Source organism: Dermochelys coriacea, chromosome 8 (genome assembly GCF_009764565.3).
Source record: "Dermochelys coriacea isolate rDerCor1 chromosome 8, rDerCor1.pri.v4, whole genome shotgun sequence".
In the NCBI taxonomy this organism is placed as follows: Eukaryota; Metazoa; Chordata; order Testudines; family Dermochelyidae; genus Dermochelys; species Dermochelys coriacea.
Window position 1 is genome coordinate 9359316 of NC_050075.1, and position 18662 is coordinate 9377977.

Here is an 18662-nt window from a genome sequence, read left to right on the forward strand (position 1 = left end):
CACTCCGGAGGGTGCCAATCTAACCCCCGCCGCCGCCAGCTCCCCGCCCCAGCCTGGCTCTTCTCGGCCCCCAGCTGCGGCGCGGAGCCTCGGGGGAGGGGAGGGGAGGGGCGTGACTTGGCGGGAAGCGCCCTGGGCCTGGCGCTCCCCGAACGAGGCCGGGCCCGGACCTGGACCTGGACCTGGACCTGCTGCGCTGGCGGGGGCGGGGCTGGCAGGCTGGAGCCGAGCCCGCCCGGAGAGACGGCGGCGGGGCGGGGCTGCCGTGCCGTGCCGTGCCGTGCCGTGCGAGAAGAGCCATGCAGGCCCAGGCGTGCTCCCGGCGCGAGACGCTAGCCCTGCGGAGGCAGCTCATCGGGTAGGCGCGGCGGGGCGGGCTCAGGTGCTGCGCGGAAGCATCGACGGGTCGCCGCTTTCCTTCGGCTCCGGCTCGGGCCTTCAAGGCGCCGGGTTCTCATCCGAGCCCGCGGGCTGCGAGCCTGAGGAACCCCCCGGGCTGCCCATGGCCCTCCCCTGAACAGCGTCCGCGGGTGGAGGGCGGGCAGCCCCTTTCCCGGCGCAGCTCTCTCAATGTTTGCATGAGCTGGAAAGGGAGCCGCCGGAATTCACTCCGCTGCGCCGCCTGGTAGCGGGAGGATGTCAGCAGAGCTCTTCGCGGCTCTTTTCTTTTAACCTCTGCGGTCGCGGCGCTTCCTACAGAATAGAAATAATAACCCGCAGCCCACATCTTCTGTCTCCCCCCCCCCCATTCATTGATCTGAGGATTTGGGGGGGGGGGTTCAGAATCCCCCCCCCCTTTGGATTTCTGCATTAACACAGGCTACGGCTGAACGTAATTTTGACTCCGCTTCTTTAACGTTTAATCACTTCCACTGTCTGGATAATGCTCCCGGGCTATGCCCGCGCTCAGGGTGGGGTGTAGGGTACAGCCCGTTACACGTGTAACTCCCCGCCGCAGTGAAAGAAAGGCAGGCTGCATCCACCCTCGTCACCGGTGTGTAGCTACACCGCTGCAGGGAGAGGCTCCGGCAGTGGGGAAAGGATCTGGCCGCAGGGAAGCAGTGAGACACTCCACTGCTAAAATAGCACTTTAAACAAGAGCAGGCCGCCTTGTATATAAAGAGGTATGTAGAGTATATGACCGGTGGGTTCAGGTGCGTGGGGCACTCTACTCGCCAAAGCCCGGTAGTGCTGGAAGCGGGGTTGCTGCTGCACCCCCTGGCTTGAAATAGCATTAACAAACACCAAATACGTGCTTTCCTTCATCAGCATCCCCCGCTATAAACTGTTCCAGAACCCCTGCCTAAGCCGTGTCTGGCAGTCTATGCTGCTCTTCGTACCTGGGCTAGCTGAGTGTGCTGTGTCTGTAGTCTAACACTTCCACAAGTGAAGAGGTAGCCTCAGTTACACCGCTGTAAATCCAGAAGGGTTATTTTGGATTAACACGAGGCTTATTTAGGAGTAATGCCAGCGCTGTTAATGGGATTTATGCTGGTGGAGTTGAGATGATGATCAGGCTCTTAGTATTTTGTAAGGAGTGAAAACAAATATTTTCAAAATATAAATATATTTCATTGTTTGCTTAGTTAATATTTTCAGTGTATTTAAATAAACACATATGGTGTTCAGAATGGAGAGGGGTATATAGTGGTGTCCCCCAGGAGTCTGTACTGGGACCAGTCCTATTCAATACAGTCATAAATGATCTGGGGAAAAGGGGTAAACGGTGAAGTGGCAAAATTTGCAGATGATACAAAATTGCTCAAGGTAGTTAAGTCCCAGGCAGACTGCGAAGAGCTACAAAAGGATCTCTCAAAACTGGGTGACTAGGCAACAAAATGGCAGATGAAATTCAATGATAATAAATTCAAAGTAATGCACATTGGAAAACATAATCCCAATTATAAATAAAAAAATGCTGGGATCTAAATTGGCTGTTACCACTCAAGAAAGAGATCTTGGAGTCACTGTGAATAGTTCTCTTTTAAAAAAAAAAACCATTCAATATGCAGCAGCAGTCAAAAAAGTGAACAGAATGTTGGGAATCATTAAGAAACGGATAGATAAGACGACAGAAAATATTATATTGCCTCTATATAAATCCATGTTATGCCCACATCTTGAATACTGCATGCAGATGTGGTCGCCCCATCTGAAAAAAGATATATTGGAATTGGAAAAGGTTCAGAAAAGGGCAACAAAAATTATTTGGGGTTTGGAACAGCTGCCATAGGAGGAGAAATTAATAAGACTAGGTCTTTTCAGCTTGGAAAAGAGACGACTAAGGGAGGAGGTCCAGAGGTCTATAAAATGGTGACAGGTGTGGAGAAAGTAAATAAGGAAGTGTTCTTTACTCCTTCTCATAACACAAGAACTAGGGGTCACCAAATGAAATTAATAGGCAGCAGGTTTAAAACAAACAAAAGGAAGTATTTTTTCACACAACGCGCAGTCGACCTAATATGGAGTGTAACGTCACAGTTGTGAAGGCCAAGACAGTAACGGGGTTCAAAAAGAACTAGATAAGTTCATGGAGGATAGGTCCATCAATGGCGTCCCTAAACTGTGTTTGCCAGAAGCTGGGAATGGGCGATGGGATAGATCGCTTAATGATTACTTGTTCTGTTCATTCCCTCTGGGGCACCTGGCATTGTCCACTGTTGGAAGACAGGATACTGGGCTAGATGGACCTTTGGTCTGACCCAGTATGGCTGCTCTTATGTTATGAGGCTATGTTTGTTTATATTGCAAAATGTCTCATTTATATTTAATTTCACATATTCTGCTTCATTTTATAATATTACAGCTCAAAACCAGAAGTGTTGCTGAGACATTATACCGAACAGAAGTACCTTTATTATACTAGTTTTCCTCAGCAGAGATCAATAATTGGCAACAGAAGAAAATGAACTATTGGAAATTTCTTTGCACTTCAAAAAGACCATAAAAGCTCCTAGAACTGTTGAATGCAACAAAGACAATAGCAAGGAATCTGTTTATGTGACTGTTGACCTTTGAAATTAAGACTAAGGACAGACTTCTCTCAATTGGCTTTTCTTAATCTGTAAAGGTTTTATGACAGGAAGGATATGGTTGAAAGTAAGCTCTGGTGTTAAAAGAAATGTGTTACAGATTCAGTCATACACACAACATGAGGAACCACCTTTAGAATTTAATCTTCCCCTAATTGATGTGTCCACAGTCATCGACATTGGAAGCCAGATTTCTTAATAAGTGCTATCTTCTCATCTGCTAAAGGAACACTATAAACTTAAAAATCAGAGTATTTTTTTACCTACTGTTATAGTATTGTTACAAGTAAGATTGCTGTCACTGAGTTAGTTATTTTTCTGAGTTATTTTTCGTTTTCTTTGTGTATTTGACAGCATTTTGTGTGCATGGTCAGTCTGTGTCCCCTGTGGTTAGTGTGGGTCTTTCATACAGCAATAGAATCAAGAAAAATAGATTTGTGACAATAGAAATATATGGTCATAAATCCACACAAACTGGCACAGGTACTAACTAAGGCTATGTTTATGTCACGGAGGTCATAGAAGTCACAGAATCTGTGACTTCCAGAGACATCCATGACATTCTCTGCTTCAGCCCCAGGGGCTGCAGGGCTCTGGAGCTGACAGTCAATGGGGCCCTGGCAGAGTTCCCACGACAAAGTTCTGACAGACTCCTGAGGGGGCCCTCGTCAGGGTTCCAGCGATGGGCGACAGCCTCACGTGGGCAGAGAGGGATACCCCAGTTTCTCACCAGAGGCATCCCATTTTCTCTTTGGGAAATATGGTCACCCTGCAGCTCCCAGATGCCATGAGCGGAGAGGGAACCCCAGAGCTACCAGCCACCATGGTGGTGGGAGAAACCATGGAGCTGCAGCAGCAAAAGTCACAGAAAGGTCACGGCTTCCATGAATTTTTCTTTATTGCTCATAACCTGTCTGTGACCTTTATTAAAAATAACCATGACAAAATCTTAGCCTTCTTATAACATATTCTAGTTCACTGACTAATTTCAAGTTGATGGTGTTCCTTTAATAACTACTTGAAACTACATATTTTCATCAGGTAGGAATTCTCTCTCCTGCTCCCTTGGGCAGGCACTTGTTTGGGCACCTCATTATAAAACAACACTGATCAGTTAGGCCAGAGGTGGGCAAACTATGGCCCGCGAGACCATCCTGCCCGGCCCTTGAGCTCCCAGCTGGGGAGGCTGTCCCCTCTCCCCGCAGCTTCAGCTCACCATGCCACCAGCATTCTGGGTAGCGGGGCTGGCTCTGGCCAGGCGGTGCAGCTGCCAGTCCTGCTGCTCTGAGCAGCATGGTAAAGGGGCAGGGCGACCTGGGGGGGCAGTCGGGACAGGAAGCAAGGGGCGGCTGGATGGGACGGAGGTTCTGGGGTGGGGGGGCGGTCAAGGGATGGGGAACAGGTGGGGGGTTGGATAGGCATGAGAGTCCGGGGGGCCTGGCGGGGGCGGGGGTGTGGATAGGGGACAGGTAGCAGGGGGATTTGGATAGGGTGTGGGGTCCTGGGGGGTTCCCAGGAGGGGTCAGTCAGGGGACAAGGAGCGGGAGAGGGTTGGATGGGTCAGGTTCGGAGGGGGGCAGTCAGGCGGTGGGAAGTGATAGGGGGCGGGGACCAGGCTGTTTGGGAAGGCACAGTCTTCCCTACCCAGCCCTCCATACAGTTTCAGAACCCCGATGTGGCCCTCAGGCCAAAAAGTTTGCCCACCCGAGGTTAGGTCCCAATCTTGCAAAGAAAACGATGTGGGCAGACTGCAGCAACCATGCAGAGACTTACAGAAGTCACCAAGGTTGCATGTGGGCACAGGTCCATCCATAGGATCAGAACCGTATAGAGAATACAAGGAAAGTGAAAAAAATTATGAAAAGTTGAGAAGATCGGATTTGGGAGGAGAGCTTAACAGAATTTAGTGTATGTGCCTCTTGAAGGAGACAAAGGGAGTGGAGACATATAGCTCTCTGAAATGTTAATGTAATAATAATATAAAGAGGGGACCAGAGCATTTCCGATCAGACAAGACACTAGATATAAGTCCCTATATTTAAAAACTGGAGTTTGGTGGTCAGACATTCTCAGTGAAGGGCTCTTGATTTTGAAGTTGGTTTTCGCTGCTGGTCCACCAAAACCTAAGTTGGCTGACTGTTAAAGAGCATGGTACAAGAGAGAGCCTCTCTCTCTTCTCCAACCTTTGCTTGAGGGGACTGAAGTAGAGTGCAGGCAGTTCATGTTTAGTTTATTTTGAGAAAATATTGCTTCCTTTTTGCCTTTGGTTAAAATTACAAAAAGATTGGTAATAGTTAATTCTATGTGACTTTTAGATGTTTTATCAGGATCTTATAGTTAAAGAAGCTTTGTGGTTTTGATGTTTGGTACAGCTCTTCTTGCAAGCTCTTTTTTCCTGAAGATCCGGTGAAGATTGTTAGAGCAAAAGGCCAGTATATATATGATGAACAAGGAAGAAAATACCTTGACTGTATCAACAATGTGTCTCATGGTAAGTTTAAAATAACATTATTCGTTACCAGGTTGTTCTAAATGAAGGCAACAGTATTCTGGGAGAATTCAACCACACAGAATAAAAACAATGAAGAAGGCACTACTATGTTGCATTGCAGAAGCCCAATTTTTATGTCATTTGGTTGGAAAACATCTCTTGGGTCTATAATTTGGACAATACTATTGACACACTTTGATTTCTAGGTGTGTATACATGAAATTTTCCCCATTTGCTTTCTGCCCAGTCTTTGTAAAAACGCAGTAACCTGAAATTCACAAGACTCCTGCTTATGCAGCCAAAAGTAGATCAAGTAAGCAATGAATGACTTTATAGGGTCTGTTCCATTTGTGTACGTTTTACCGTAAGGCGGGGTTTTTTGTGTATATTCTCCCCTAAGACTGTTTCTTTGCTTACTCCTTGACCGCTGCTTCAGTGGAAAATCCAGATGTTTCCTCTTGCATGTATTTGGAATCTATCAAAGTGGTCAAGGCTTGTAGTCCTATGCAGAGCTATGCATTTGAAGGATTTAGAGGGCAGAGTGCACACACAGTTCAGTGGATTAAAAATTGGATACTATCCCAGATTTAGCAAGCTGATTCACAGGATCCAGGAAATCTGGTTAAGAATATGAACTAAAGCAATTTTTTAACAAATACAACCAGAACAACTTGTGAACCAGATGATGCACCCTAATGTAGACTCTCCAAGCATACCAGCACTGTGTCTTTGCCCACTGACCATACTGTTGATACACTACTGCTGCAATACAGGGAACAATGTCAACTTCTGCGCCATAAGAAATATGGGAGCATGTCAGTGGGTATCAGTGGTTCCCAAACTTTAACAGCCCATGAATCCCCTTCACTAAATTGTGAAATTTCATCAACCCCCATCCTAAAAATGAATATTTCCAGGGATTTAAGTTTAAATTTCCTCCGCACTCCGTGGGGCTCCTGCTGCTGAACCCCGTTGACCACACCAGTCAACTGAGCTTGGGCTGCAAGTCCCACTGACTGCTGAGGCTCGGGCTGCAAGCCCCAACTGCCCGTCCCCGCTCTCCCTGGGGCTTGGGCTGCCAGCCCCACACAGAGCACTGGGGTTCAGGCTGTTAGCTCCCCCGCTGACTGGGTCAGGGCTCGAGCTGCCAGCCCCAACTGCCTGGCCCCACTCTTCCTGGGGCTCGGGCTGCCAGACCCGCGCAGAGTGCTAGGGTTTGGGCGGCTGGCTACCCCGCTGACGGGGGTAGGGCTCGGGCTGCCAGCCCCAGCTGCCCTGCCCCGCTCTCCCTGGGGCTCGGGCTGTCTGCCCTGCACCCGGGTCCCACCTGCTGCCTCCAATGCCCGGGGTCCTCTGGCCGCTATTAGTGAAATTTTTCTGGCGAACCCCCTGTAATGTTCTGTGAACCCCAGTTTGGGAACCACTGGTGTATATTTATCTATTTGTCAACAACAAATGTCATAGGGAAAGAACTTGTATGAATGGAGAGAACATTAAAACTCCCCTTTTTTTTTTTCAGTTGGGCACTGCCATCCTGATGTAATAAAAGCAGCACATGAACAAAATCAGTTGCTAAATACAAATTCTCGCTATCTCCATGATAATTTGGTGGATTATGCAAAGAGACTTTCTAAAACACTGCCTGAGAAGCTGTGCACATTCTATTTTTTGAATTCAGGGTAAGTATGAGGTATTACTAGTGATAAACTCTTAGCTATAGCTGAGGTACAGGTATAGTGACTATACACTTCATTATAAGTAGTTAGCTTCAGGATCTTGTAAGTATGGGTGTAGATCATGCATTGTCTGGTTTTTCAGATAATTTCAGACTTTTTGAGAAAGCTGCTGGAGTTTATCCTTTTTAAACTTTTGCTGCTCTAAAGGTTTAAGTTTCTAAATAATTAGGAAGACACAGTGGTTTTGAAAAGCTTTTAAAAAGCAGCTTATAGAAGAAAACATGAACAGTTCATACTATTTAGATGTGTTTCTCACTCTGTCATACTAAGGGTTTTTTCCTTTTCTCGATCTGTCTGTGGTTGCTCTGGCTTACGTGGACTTGCCAATCTTGTTTTAAATTATTTTTGAGGTACGAGGATATTCCAGTACTGGATGCTGACATTTGAAATTTTATTATTATATTTAATTATGCATTTAAATGTTTCTATTAATGTTCCCCATGCATCAAATAGAAGTGTGTACTATATTATCTCAATATTGCATTATAGAAGAAGACTAAATTCCATAATGTTCGGGTCAACTTACACATACAATTCCAGCTAACTACTTTTGCCAAGCAAATATACTATACATTAGGATATGAACTAAAATACACTTTTGATACAAAGAGTATTCTGAAGAGCATTTTATTCTATTTCAAAGGCTCTGCTCTATCGGGCAATAATTTTTTTTCAAAAAATTGTCAGTCTTTAAAGGCAGTACTATCTATACTGCAATAAAAGCAGTCAGCGTAAATTTAATTTTCATAGTAGTAGCTTCTATAGCTTCTTGTCTAAACTGATTTATCATAGAATTATAGAAAGGAAGGGATGGAAAGGACCTTGAGAGGTCATCAAATTAAGCCCCTAGCACTGAGGCAGAATCTAGTAAATCTAGACCATCCATGACAAGCGTTTGTCCAACCTGTTCTTTAAAACGTACGATGATGGGGATTCCACAGCCTCTCTAGAAGCATATTCCTGAGCTTAAGTATCCTGGTAGTTATGAAGTCTTTCCTAATATCTAACCAAAATCTTCCTTGTTGCACCTTAAGCCCATTACTACTTTTCCTACCTTAAGTGGATACGGAGAACAATTGATCCCTGTCCTCTTTATAATAGCCCTTCATATATTTGACAATCTTCCCTCTGTCTTCTTTTCTCAAGACAAAAAGGCCTGTTTTTTTTTTTTTAAACCTTTCCTCATAGGTAAGGTTTTCTAAATCTTTTATACTGTTTGTTGCTCTCCTCGGGACTCTCTCCAGTTTGTCCACATCTTTAGTACAAAAGTATGGCCCTTGTAACTGAACACAGTAGTCCAGCTGAGGCCTCAGTGCTGAGTAAAGTGGGACAACTACCTCCCAGTCTTACACATGACACTCCCATTAATACACCCCAACATACACCTTTTTTACAACTGTATCACATTGTTGACTCATAATCAATTTGTGTTCCACTATGCCTCCCAGATCCTTTTCCACACTACTACCACCTAACTAGTTCTTCCCCATTTTGTAGCTGTGCATTTGATTTTTCCTTCCTAAGTGAAGTACTTTGCAATTGCCTTTATTGAATTTCATTTTGTTGAATTCAGACCCGTTGTCCAAATTGTCAAGGTCACTTTAAATTTTAATCCTGTTCTCAAAAGTACTTGCAACTCCCTTCCAGCTTGATGTCATCTCCAATTTTTATAAGCATTCTCTCTAACTCCATTATTCAAGTCATTAATGAAAATTTTGAATAGTATTAGACCCAGGACTGATCTTTGTGGCACCCACTAGGTACATCCTCCCAGTTTGATAATGAACCATTGATAACTACTCTTTGAGTATGGTCTTTCAACCAGTTGTGCACCTACCTTATATTAATTTCATATAGACTCGCATGTCATTCTCATATGCTAAACTAGGGAAATGTAGACGGTATCAAAAGCGTTACTAAAATCAAGCTAGATCACTTTTACTGATCCCCTCATTCACTAGGCCAGTAACCCTGTCAAAGGAGGAAATTAGGTTGGTTTAACACGATTTATTCTTGACAAATCCATGCTGGCTATTCCTTATAATCCTCTAGATGCATACAAATTTATTCCAGTATGTTTCCATGTGTTGAAGTTAAGCTAACCGGACTATAATTCCCTGGGTCCTCTTTGTTCCCCTTTTTAAAGATGGCTACGACGTTTGCCTTTCTCCAGTCCTCTAGGACTCCCCCTGTCCTCCAGGAGTTCTGAAAGATAATTGCTGAGGGTTCCAAGGTTACTCCTAGGATTGTTATTTTTATCAGGCCCTGCCAACCTGACTATATCTAATTTATCTAAATATTCTTTCTTTACCTATTTGGTTTGCACTCCTTCCCTCTGGTTGTTAATATTAATTGTGGTGAGTATGTGGTCACATCTTTTTTTTTAGTGAAGACTGAAGCCAAATAGGTATTAAACACCTCCACCTTCTTGATGTCATCAGTTATTAGCTCTCCTTCCCGGCTATTTAGAGGATCTACACTTTACTTCATCTTTCTCTTGCTCCTAATACATTTAAAGAACTTCTTCTTACTGCCTTTTATGTCTCTTGTTAGGTATAACTCATTTTGTGCCTTAGCCTTTCTGATTCTGTCCCCATGTGCTTGTGCTGTTCTTGTGTCTTGTTCCTTAGCAATTGTCCATGTTTCCACTTTTTGTAGGATTCCTTATTGATTTTTCAGATAATTGATGCAGAATTTCAGAATTCTTGATGCAGCCATACTGGGAAAGTTTGCAGTTCTGCCTTTAATATTGTCTCCTTGAGAAACTGCCAGATCTCCTAAACCCCCTTTTCCCTTGTTTTTCTTATGGGACTTTACCTACCAGTTCTCTGAGTCTGTTAAAGCCTGCTTTTTGGAAGTCCATTGTCCTTATTCTGCTGCTTTTCTTTTTCTTTCTCTCTCTCTCTCTCTCTCCTTAGATTTCATGATTTTAAGAAAAGGATCACTTTCACCCTAATTACTGTTGGTCAGAATCAAGTCTAAATTGGCCATCGCCCTGGTTACTTCTACTTTCTGAAACAAAAAATTGTCTCCAAATACATTCCAAGAACTTTCTGGAAATTTTATCTTTTGTCATATTCTGTTTCCAGCAGCAGTCTGGGTAGTTAAAGTCCCCCATGACTACCAGGTCTTGTTTCGGATAATTCTGTTGTTTGTTCTAAAAATGCGTCATCTACCTCCTCTTCCTGATATAGTATACCATGACATCATCCCTCTTCCCACCCCCGCCTTCCCTCCTATATCAGAGACTTTCAACTGGTTTGTGTCTCACCTTCTTCTGAAGCTTAGAACAAGTGTATATATTCTTGTGAAATAATGCAACACCTCCTCCCTTTTCATTCTGCTTCTCCTTCCTAAACAAGCTATACCCCTATATTCCAGTCATGAGACTTATACCACCAAATCTCCCTGATGCCAATTAAGTCCTAGTGTAGCTTATGTACTAATACTTCCAGTTCTTCCCATTTATTCTCATATGCCTTGCATTTGTGTATAGGCATCAAAGCTGTTAAGCAGATCTCCCACTGATTTCCCTCTTGTTGCTCCTATGACGTTTTAATTTTCCATGTCCCCTCCAACACCTAGCCCTTTGTTCAAGTTGCCTTTTTTATGCTAACTTTTGTCACCTACTCTCTTTGAATCTAGTTTACAGCTCTCCTCACTAGGTTGGTAAGTTACTGCATGCAGATGCTCTCCCCCTTCTTGGTCAGGTGGATCCCCATCTTTTCCCAGCAGATCTTCCTGGAAGAGCATCCCATGGTCAAAGAAGCATTCTAGCTAATGTTATCCTTAGTTAGCCTCTCTGTGGATTCCTACCCTAAAATATAGTTCTTTTCAGGTAGTCAGATTTCAGTATAAGGGTATTCATTTCTATTTTCAGATGTAATAATTTTTCTTTCAAACTAATCAGGGCTATGATTGTTTTGGCCTGCTTCTGTGGTAATTTTATATTATGTACTTATCCACTGTTGTAAAATGCTTTCAGATCTTCTGCTGAAAGGTGCTATAACTAGGCTTGACAGAATTCAATTTTCTTTTAATCCATTTAAATTTTCAGTTACGTGAAACGGGGGCAGAAGACAATTATTTAATGACAAACATTAAGAAAAACATTAAAGCAGAAATTGTCAATATCACATCAGAATATACAAAGTAAATATCCCTGACTCAAACTCTACATTCTCAAGCAGCATTTTTCTTATTTTGATTATCGTAGATGGAAGTATTTTCCATTTGGTTGTGTGTGTGTGTGTACAGTGAACATTTACAAATAAACACTCTAATCCAGGGGTTCTCAAACTGGGGGTTGGGACCCCTCAGGGCGTCATGAGGTCATTACATGGGGGGTTGCGAGCTGTCAACCTCCACCCCAAACCCCGCTTGCCTCCAGCATTTATAATGGTGTTAAATATATTAAAAAGTGTGTTTAATTTATTGGAGGGGTCACACTCAGAGGCTTGCGATGTGACAGGGGTTACCAGTAAAAAAAATTTTGAGACCCACTGCTCTAATCCTTCCAAGCCTGTATCTAGCAAGTGCACTGTAGTATCATAATCCCAGTCATATCCAGCCCAGTGGGCTGCAGTTTTGCACCTGTGATTATTTGCATGTGCAACTGATGTAATTTGTGGATGCAAAATAACACAGCAAGGAGGGCCAAGGTTTCATATCCTGTCCATGTGTGTGCAGTGAAATAGCTTTTGAATTGTCAATTGCAGATCAGAAGCCAATGATCTTGCCTTGAGATTGGCACGACAATATACAAAACACGAGGATATTATTGTTCTGGACCAGTAAGTATATCAAATAATATTTAATAATATCTACTGTATTTTATTTTTGTTTAGTAATTTTAATTGCCATTTCTAAAGAAAAGGCACAATTTTATTCAACTACCCCCTTTCTATTTCTTTCACGTAATTTTGCCCTGTAGAGGTGTCAATGGTACTAGTGACTATAACAAAAAATAGTCCGTTAAAATACAGTAACTAGCAAAGCAGACATAAGAAACAGCAAAGATTCTGCATCTGGAGTTTTGGGGCTTAGTTCCAATTTGATTCCTGATCATGGCCAACAGATAATATTTTTCCTGATACACAGAGTTGTGATGGTAGAAACAAGCCATTGAAAGCCAAAGAAGTGGGGGATTGATGTCAATTTCTTCTACCAAATAAACAGGGTGGAAAGTAGGAGCCAAAATCCCAAATACAGTTGACCTGGTTGATAAATTCCTGTGCAAAGCTATTTTGGGCCATGTGACCAGATCTTGGTCTGCTGGATTGTCTGACAGCAAAGGGTGCAAAACCAGATTAATTCTAGAGAACTGTGATAATATGGAAATTACTGTTTAGTTCTGCTGCTACATTGTTTTTGTTTTAAGTGCTTACCATGGACATCTGACATCCTTGATTGACATAAGTCCATATAAATTCAGAAATCTAGAAGGACAAAAGGAATGGGTCCATGTGGTATGTACATATTGCAGCCTGTATACCTCGACTATTTCTATTAACGTATTATCCACCACATCTGTGGCATTACTAATCATAAGGCATTGTTCCCTTGTTCAGGCTCCTCTCCCAGACACGTACCGCGGGATATACAGAGAAGACCATAAAGATTCAGTCCTAGCCTATGCCAATGAAGTGAAAAAAATAATTGAGCAAGCACAAAAAAGGGGCAGAAAGGTGAAAAGATCTTTCCTAATCTATTCACTGACTCTTTAGTGCTGGGAATTAGTAGTAGAGTTTATCAGCAGCAACAGACATTTCAGACCATCCATGTCAGGGAATTAAGAAGCATATAGATTGCATAAATGACAATTCTATTTTCATATTACATCCATCAGATATAATTTCTGAAGATTTGACTATATATAGCAAAGTAATAGTTTAAAAACTATTCATCCAGCTAGGTAGAGTATGCAACTTGCCTATGTTACTGTAGTAACCTTTATTGTTTAGTTCAAATATTGCATGTTACTCTTCAGATTGCTGCATTTTTCATTGAATCTTTGCCAAGTGTGGGTGGTCAGATCATTCCACCAGAAGGTTATTTCCAGATGATAGCAGAGTAAGTAGATGCTTTCAGAACCCTTTATACATGTTTTGTGTTCTTATTTATCTAAACTGAGATGAAACCACCGTCTTTATCACAACATGCAAATAGCTTAGATTTAATATGCTTTTTGACATAAAAAGCATAAAATGCTCTAGTCCTATTGACTTGTAAGCTCTTCAGGACAGCAACATTATTATTATTATTATGTAATGAAGAACAAGCATATTGGATTTTTATGTACCTGGTTTAGATATTTTCTGTTTAAATGTGCTGTATAATTCAAGTATCAGTTGAAGTATCAGAGTTTTGCTACAAATTTTAGAGATGGCAGTTGAGTGCCAAAAGTCTAATATGTCCCTATTATGTTACAGACACATACGCAAGGCAGGAGGAGTTTTTGTTGCTGATGAAATTCAGGTTGGCTTTGGCAGGGTTGGCAAATGTTTTTGGGCATTCCAGCTTCAGGGAGAGGATTTTGTACCTGATATTGTCACTATGGGCAAACCAATGGGAAATGGGCACCCCATCGCCTGTGTAGCAACAACAAAAGAAATTGCAGAAGCATTTGCAGACACTGGCGTGGAGTATTTTAATACAGTAAGTAAAGAGAGTTAACCAAATCATTGTTTTCTGGTTACATGACCAACTAAATGTGAAAGAGGACATCACTGTTTAAGTGTCACAGTACTGTAGGATACAAGTAACATGTTAACTGAAAGCAACATTGAGCAATTATAGTCCACAAACAATGGAGGAAGGTTTTCGGCTGTTAATGTTGAAATATTTATTGATACATAAAGACTGTCCTTTATTTATTTTTTCCCCCCTCCCTATGTGCCTGACACTTTTTTTTCCTTTTGAGCTTAGTTTGGAGGAAATCCTGTTTCATGTGCAATAGGTTTAGCGGTTTTAGATGTGATTGAGAAGGAACATCTTCAGGCCCATGCCACACAAGTAGGCAACTTCTTGATGGAATTACTGAATCAGCAGAAGGTCAAGCATCCTATCATTGGTGATGTCAGGTATCAACAACCAATTCACATTTTCAGATAGTATGATTTATCAAATTGGAGCAACAAAGGTGGTGGCAAGGTCTTTAAATCTTGTGTTAACAGGCAATGTTTAGCATCAACTAACATTCTAACAGTGGGCACCAATTCAGCATCACAAATGTTTTTTGGGTCTCTCTCCCCGCCCCCATACAAGCTATTACAAAGATTGACTAACTTGAATTGGCCTAGAAACTGACACCCTTATGATGGCACTGCCAGATCCAGATTAAAACACAGAAATGGAAACATGCATTGATTCTGCCATCACTGAATTCACAAACACAACATAAACTCAATCAGGGAATTAGCATGACCAGGAGGAAAAAACTAAATTCTTGCTGTATTAATTACATTAATGACAGCACCTCTTCTGTGTTAAGACAACAAGTAGTACCCTTTTTCTATCCCTTTAACAAACTAATCACGTTAGTAATAGCATTAGTGAAATATGAAAATATTACAACAGTATATGCTCATAGGACATTCGCTGCTCCACTTCTTTGTAAATTATTCCTAATTCCTTCTTGCTGATTTTAGACTGAATACCTGTTTTTCTTTTAAAGGGGTGTTGGATTATTTATTGGAGTGGATTTGATAAAAGACCAAGAGAAAAGGACCCCAGCTACTGAAGAAGCTGAGTATTTAATAACAAGGTATTTTTTTTAAAGTACATACATCCATGTGATTTCACAATATTGTAGCACTTAATGTTGTGAGAGACAAGTACTAATCATTCAACATTTATACAGCATGTGCATAGCCACTGGGGATTAAAATATTATATTGACATCAAGATGATAAAATGGGTTTTAACCCGGAGCTTGTCAATCTCCACATACAGCTCAAAGTGATGTCTAATCCTTAAAGACTGATGTCATTGGGAAGTTTGTGTGAAGTTCATAGGTAAAATAAGACTTGTGTAGTAACCAAACTTTTAAATAAAGACACCCAATTCTTCAAAAAGTATTGAGGCTCCAATAATGCCTGGTTTGTTTGTTTGTTTGTTTGTTTGTTTTAATCTTGGCTTTAGTGTATGCCAGTGGGCTGGTGTTTTTTTAAACTATAAAAAGAAGCACTGAGGATTTCAAACAGTTTCAAATTACATTGTGCTGAAACTTGGTATATAAAATGTCAGTCAAAACACCAAAGAATGTAATTTGGATTGTATCTTGCATGCAGTCCTTAATGTGAATTTCTGTTAAAACAAAGTAATCCCCTCTCATCTCAGCTTCTTAAATGTTGTGAATGTTAGATGATGATCTCCAACTTGACACAATTTGTGGTGATTGGACCACAAAACTTGGAGATTTCAGAAAAATTCTCTGTCCTCTATCATGCCGACACTGCTGTAATTAATATTTTAAAAAATTACAGTTTAGGTCAAATTATTGGAAGTATTTAGATTTTTAGACCAATCTTCTTCCATCTCTAGATTAAAGAGAGACTATATTCTGTTGAGTACAGATGGTCCAGGAAGAAATGTGCTTAAATTCAAGCCTCCACTGTGCTTTACTATGGACAATGCCAAATTAGTTGTGGACAAAATGGATGAAATATTAACAGGTAAGACTGTCAGATTAATTTGCAGTAGTTTTGGTTAGCGGACTGAGAAATAATCTTGGTTATGTCACTAATATAGTGTGACCAAAGGAAAGCAATTTAGGGCAACTTTTTCAAGATGGTTTCTAACTTAGAAGAAGAGGCAGTTGGGCCTAATGCTCAAAACTGCTCTGCACCTTGAAAGCTAGGCCTTTGTTACCTATAGTAAAGCACCCAAAATTAAAGGCTATTTTAGAAAATTTTGGCCTTAAGCTGTCCAGTGAAGCTATTTAAGAGGTGAACACAATTGTACTTAATGGGGGATAACTGTATGAGTCTCTCTTAGCACAGAGAGATGCCTAGTAAAGGTGGTCACTTGCATAGGTTCATTATATTTATCTGCTGACCAGGCACATGTTGAGAATTAGTTCAATATTTATATAATACTTTGTATCTCTAAACCTATTAACTTTTTTTACGTTTGCACATTTAGCTCAGTAGGGTCATTAATGTCTTGTCTGAACGTTATGAATTTGCTTGCATTTCAGACATGGAAAGAGAAAAGACATCTGAGCCAGTAGGAAAACACCATTAATTTTAGGCCTCAGCTCTATCTGGCCAGGTAAGCATTTTATCTTGTGCAGTTTGTTTAATTAGAATGCTAAGATCACTAAACTAGTAATGACAATGCAATGGGTGTAAAGAGCTAACTAATCAAATGCTTCTTTAGTATTTTTGCAAAATAGGTGACCCCTTCTGCTATTCTAATCACTATTTTGATTTATGTAGGATCACTTTGGCTTCTCAGCCCCCACAACAATCTATTCTCCCTCAAGTCAAATGCCTGTGTTTTGGTGTAATTAAATCTTTATCCTTAAAGCACTTCAAAATTTGACTACTCCAATAGCAGCTGGATCCTTTAGAACCTGCTGCTATTAAAAGAATATCACCCACTGTGCTGTCTGTTTATGGTGATGGAGAGGGTAGCTGGTTTTCAATGTATTTCATTGTGTTGGTTGCTGCTTATGTGACTGTTCTACTGAACCCTTCAGTAAGGCAAGCGCAACTTGGTCCATGCTGGAATCTATTCTATTCTCCTTTAGTAATCAAAGAAGAAAAAACAAATACTCTATGTGCTTCCTACAAGGCATAGTATGTGACCGAGTCCTACCCCATTTAAGTTGATGCCATTTGGAATTTTGCCAGTAAAGGGAGTGGCAATAAGACCAGGAGCAAAAACACAATGTGGTGAACTAAGGAGAAACCTTAAAATCCTTCTGCATTGCACCGGCAGTTAACTTTAGTTGAAGCAAATGCTGTATTATCAGCTACAAAAGATCATGCCAACATTACCTGTTTTATTCAAGCATGAAAAAGTTGCTTCTGAATTAGCATATAAGCAGCATACCTTAACTAGTATTTAGTCTAGGTTTGTGAAATTAAACAGCAGGCAGAGATCTTAGGGCCTAATTTAATTGTCATTAAGATTAGAGACACTGACTGCTGTAGGGGCTGGATGTCAGCTTTCAGGTGTATGCAACGTAACTGATCACAAAAAACTCTGAAGGCAGTTCTCCTTTTTAGTTGCTTATTTCCTACATCATACAAGAAACAATTGCTACAGTACATGGCAAAAAGTCTGCAACTTTGCTTTAACTAAATCAATACCTCTCCTCCTAAATTGTATTTTATTTCCTCCATGTAAAGAAAATATTAAACCTGATACGTACTTTACAATGTCTTATTTCATCTATAGTTCCCGACAGTAATTTGACAAAATCTACTACAAAGGATCATTAAATTGATCATGCTTCCCATAACTAGTGCACATTTAAGCTAAACAATTACATTTGAAGCTGCAATGTTTAGTAATGCTTCTTTAGCGGTGAAAAGCTTTAGAGAAAATACACAGGCATTATGATATAGAATTGTTTGCTTCAACTGTAGCAAAGGTGGTGTGGGATTCACTTAATTAGCAGCCAGTTTCAGAAAACAATGACTACGCAGGAGTTATTTCCCTATTCTAGCTCTTATGTACCACACTTTGCAGCATTTCATTTTTCTGGTTTGAGCTATTCCAGTGACTATAACCATCTCAGCTAGGCCAAACATTCTACCATCCCATAGTACGCAACTAGAGAGCATGCAGAACCCAATAATCATATGCATCTGTCCTTATTTTGTCATACTTCAGTGTCTCACCAACTATACCACCTGATTTATTTTGTGCCAATATAAGGTTTAAACAGCTAGACTGGTTTTCAGCCATAGTTTTCAAACAGATGGCTCTCAGTACCTAACTGTACCAAAGTTCCCTGTGAATTGCTTTCTGAGGACATGTTTCATGAGGAAAGAGGAGGTCCAATCTAAACTGCCCACAGATGGCATTCTGTGTCCTTGACAGACACCAGAGGACGTATGGGCAATGAAGTATAGCATAAGATACCTTTGTACATGTTGCATGCTCTCACTGGGTAGCTTGAGGTTCTCTTCAACAGCACTGGAACACATCTCAACTACAACAAAAAAGGAATGGTAAACTCTGCTTTGGAGTATAAGCACCCTCAGTTTTTGCTTCAGGCTCTAATCACTGCACCCAGGATCCAACTCCACAAGTCTGTGTGACAGCCTGCTCCTTAACCCACAAGCTGCTCTATATGCATTTGCTAGCTAATGTACACTTCACCAGGGATACTAGTGTGAGTCTTCTCTGCTGAACTTTTTCTAGAACTAATTAAAATATCTGCCTATT

General features: G+C 41.4%; 2 protein-coding genes across 6 annotated transcripts in view; one reads left to right on the forward strand and one right to left on the reverse strand.

The window, feature by feature from the left end:
* On the forward strand, positions 1-16591 carry PHYKPL (5-phosphohydroxy-L-lysine phospho-lyase). Of its 2 annotated transcripts, XM_038412316.2 has the most exons (12): positions 1-358; positions 5405-5523; positions 7043-7202; positions 11978-12052; positions 12640-12727; positions 12830-12946; positions 13249-13331; positions 13691-13916; positions 14187-14341; positions 14935-15024; positions 15804-15934; positions 16459-16591. In XM_038412316.2, exons 1-12 carry the CDS (start codon positions 300-302, stop codon positions 16503-16505), a joined length of 1350 nt encoding a protein of 449 aa, XP_038268244.1. In that variant the 5' UTR covers positions 1-299; the 3' UTR covers positions 16506-16591. The 2 variants fall into 2 exon arrangements, with proteins under 2 accessions (XP_038268244.1, XP_038268243.1); XM_038412315.2 differs by having other exon boundaries at positions 126-358; positions 12640-12946.
* HNRNPAB (heterogeneous nuclear ribonucleoprotein A/B) overlaps positions 12058-18662 on the reverse strand; it is a 17939-nt gene continuing 11334 nt past the window's right edge. For 2 of the 4 annotated variants that reach the window (XM_043491169.1, XM_043491170.1), the window contains one exon: positions 12058-12697. The gene's annotated coding sequence lies outside the window, so the exon portion shown is untranslated. Of the gene's footprint in view, positions 12698-14145; positions 18427-18662 lie in introns of those variants that run through there. The other 2 variants (XM_038412320.2, XM_038412323.2) reach the window with 1 other exon arrangement.

Excerpts from the sequence above, each read along its gene's own strand:
- PHYKPL (XM_038412315.2), top strand. The coding sequence starts at position 300 with ATGCAGGCCCAGGCGTGCTCCCGGCGCGAGACGCTAGCCCTGCGGAGG. Across the intron at positions 359-5,404 it reads CTGCGGAGGCAGCTCATCGG|CTCTTCTTGCAAGCTCTTTT; the intron begins GTAGGCGCGGCG and ends TGTTTGGTACAG. Across the intron at positions 12,947-13,248 it reads CACAAAAAAGGGGCAGAAAG|ATTGCTGCATTTTTCATTGA; the intron begins GTGAAAAGATCT and ends GTTACTCTTCAG.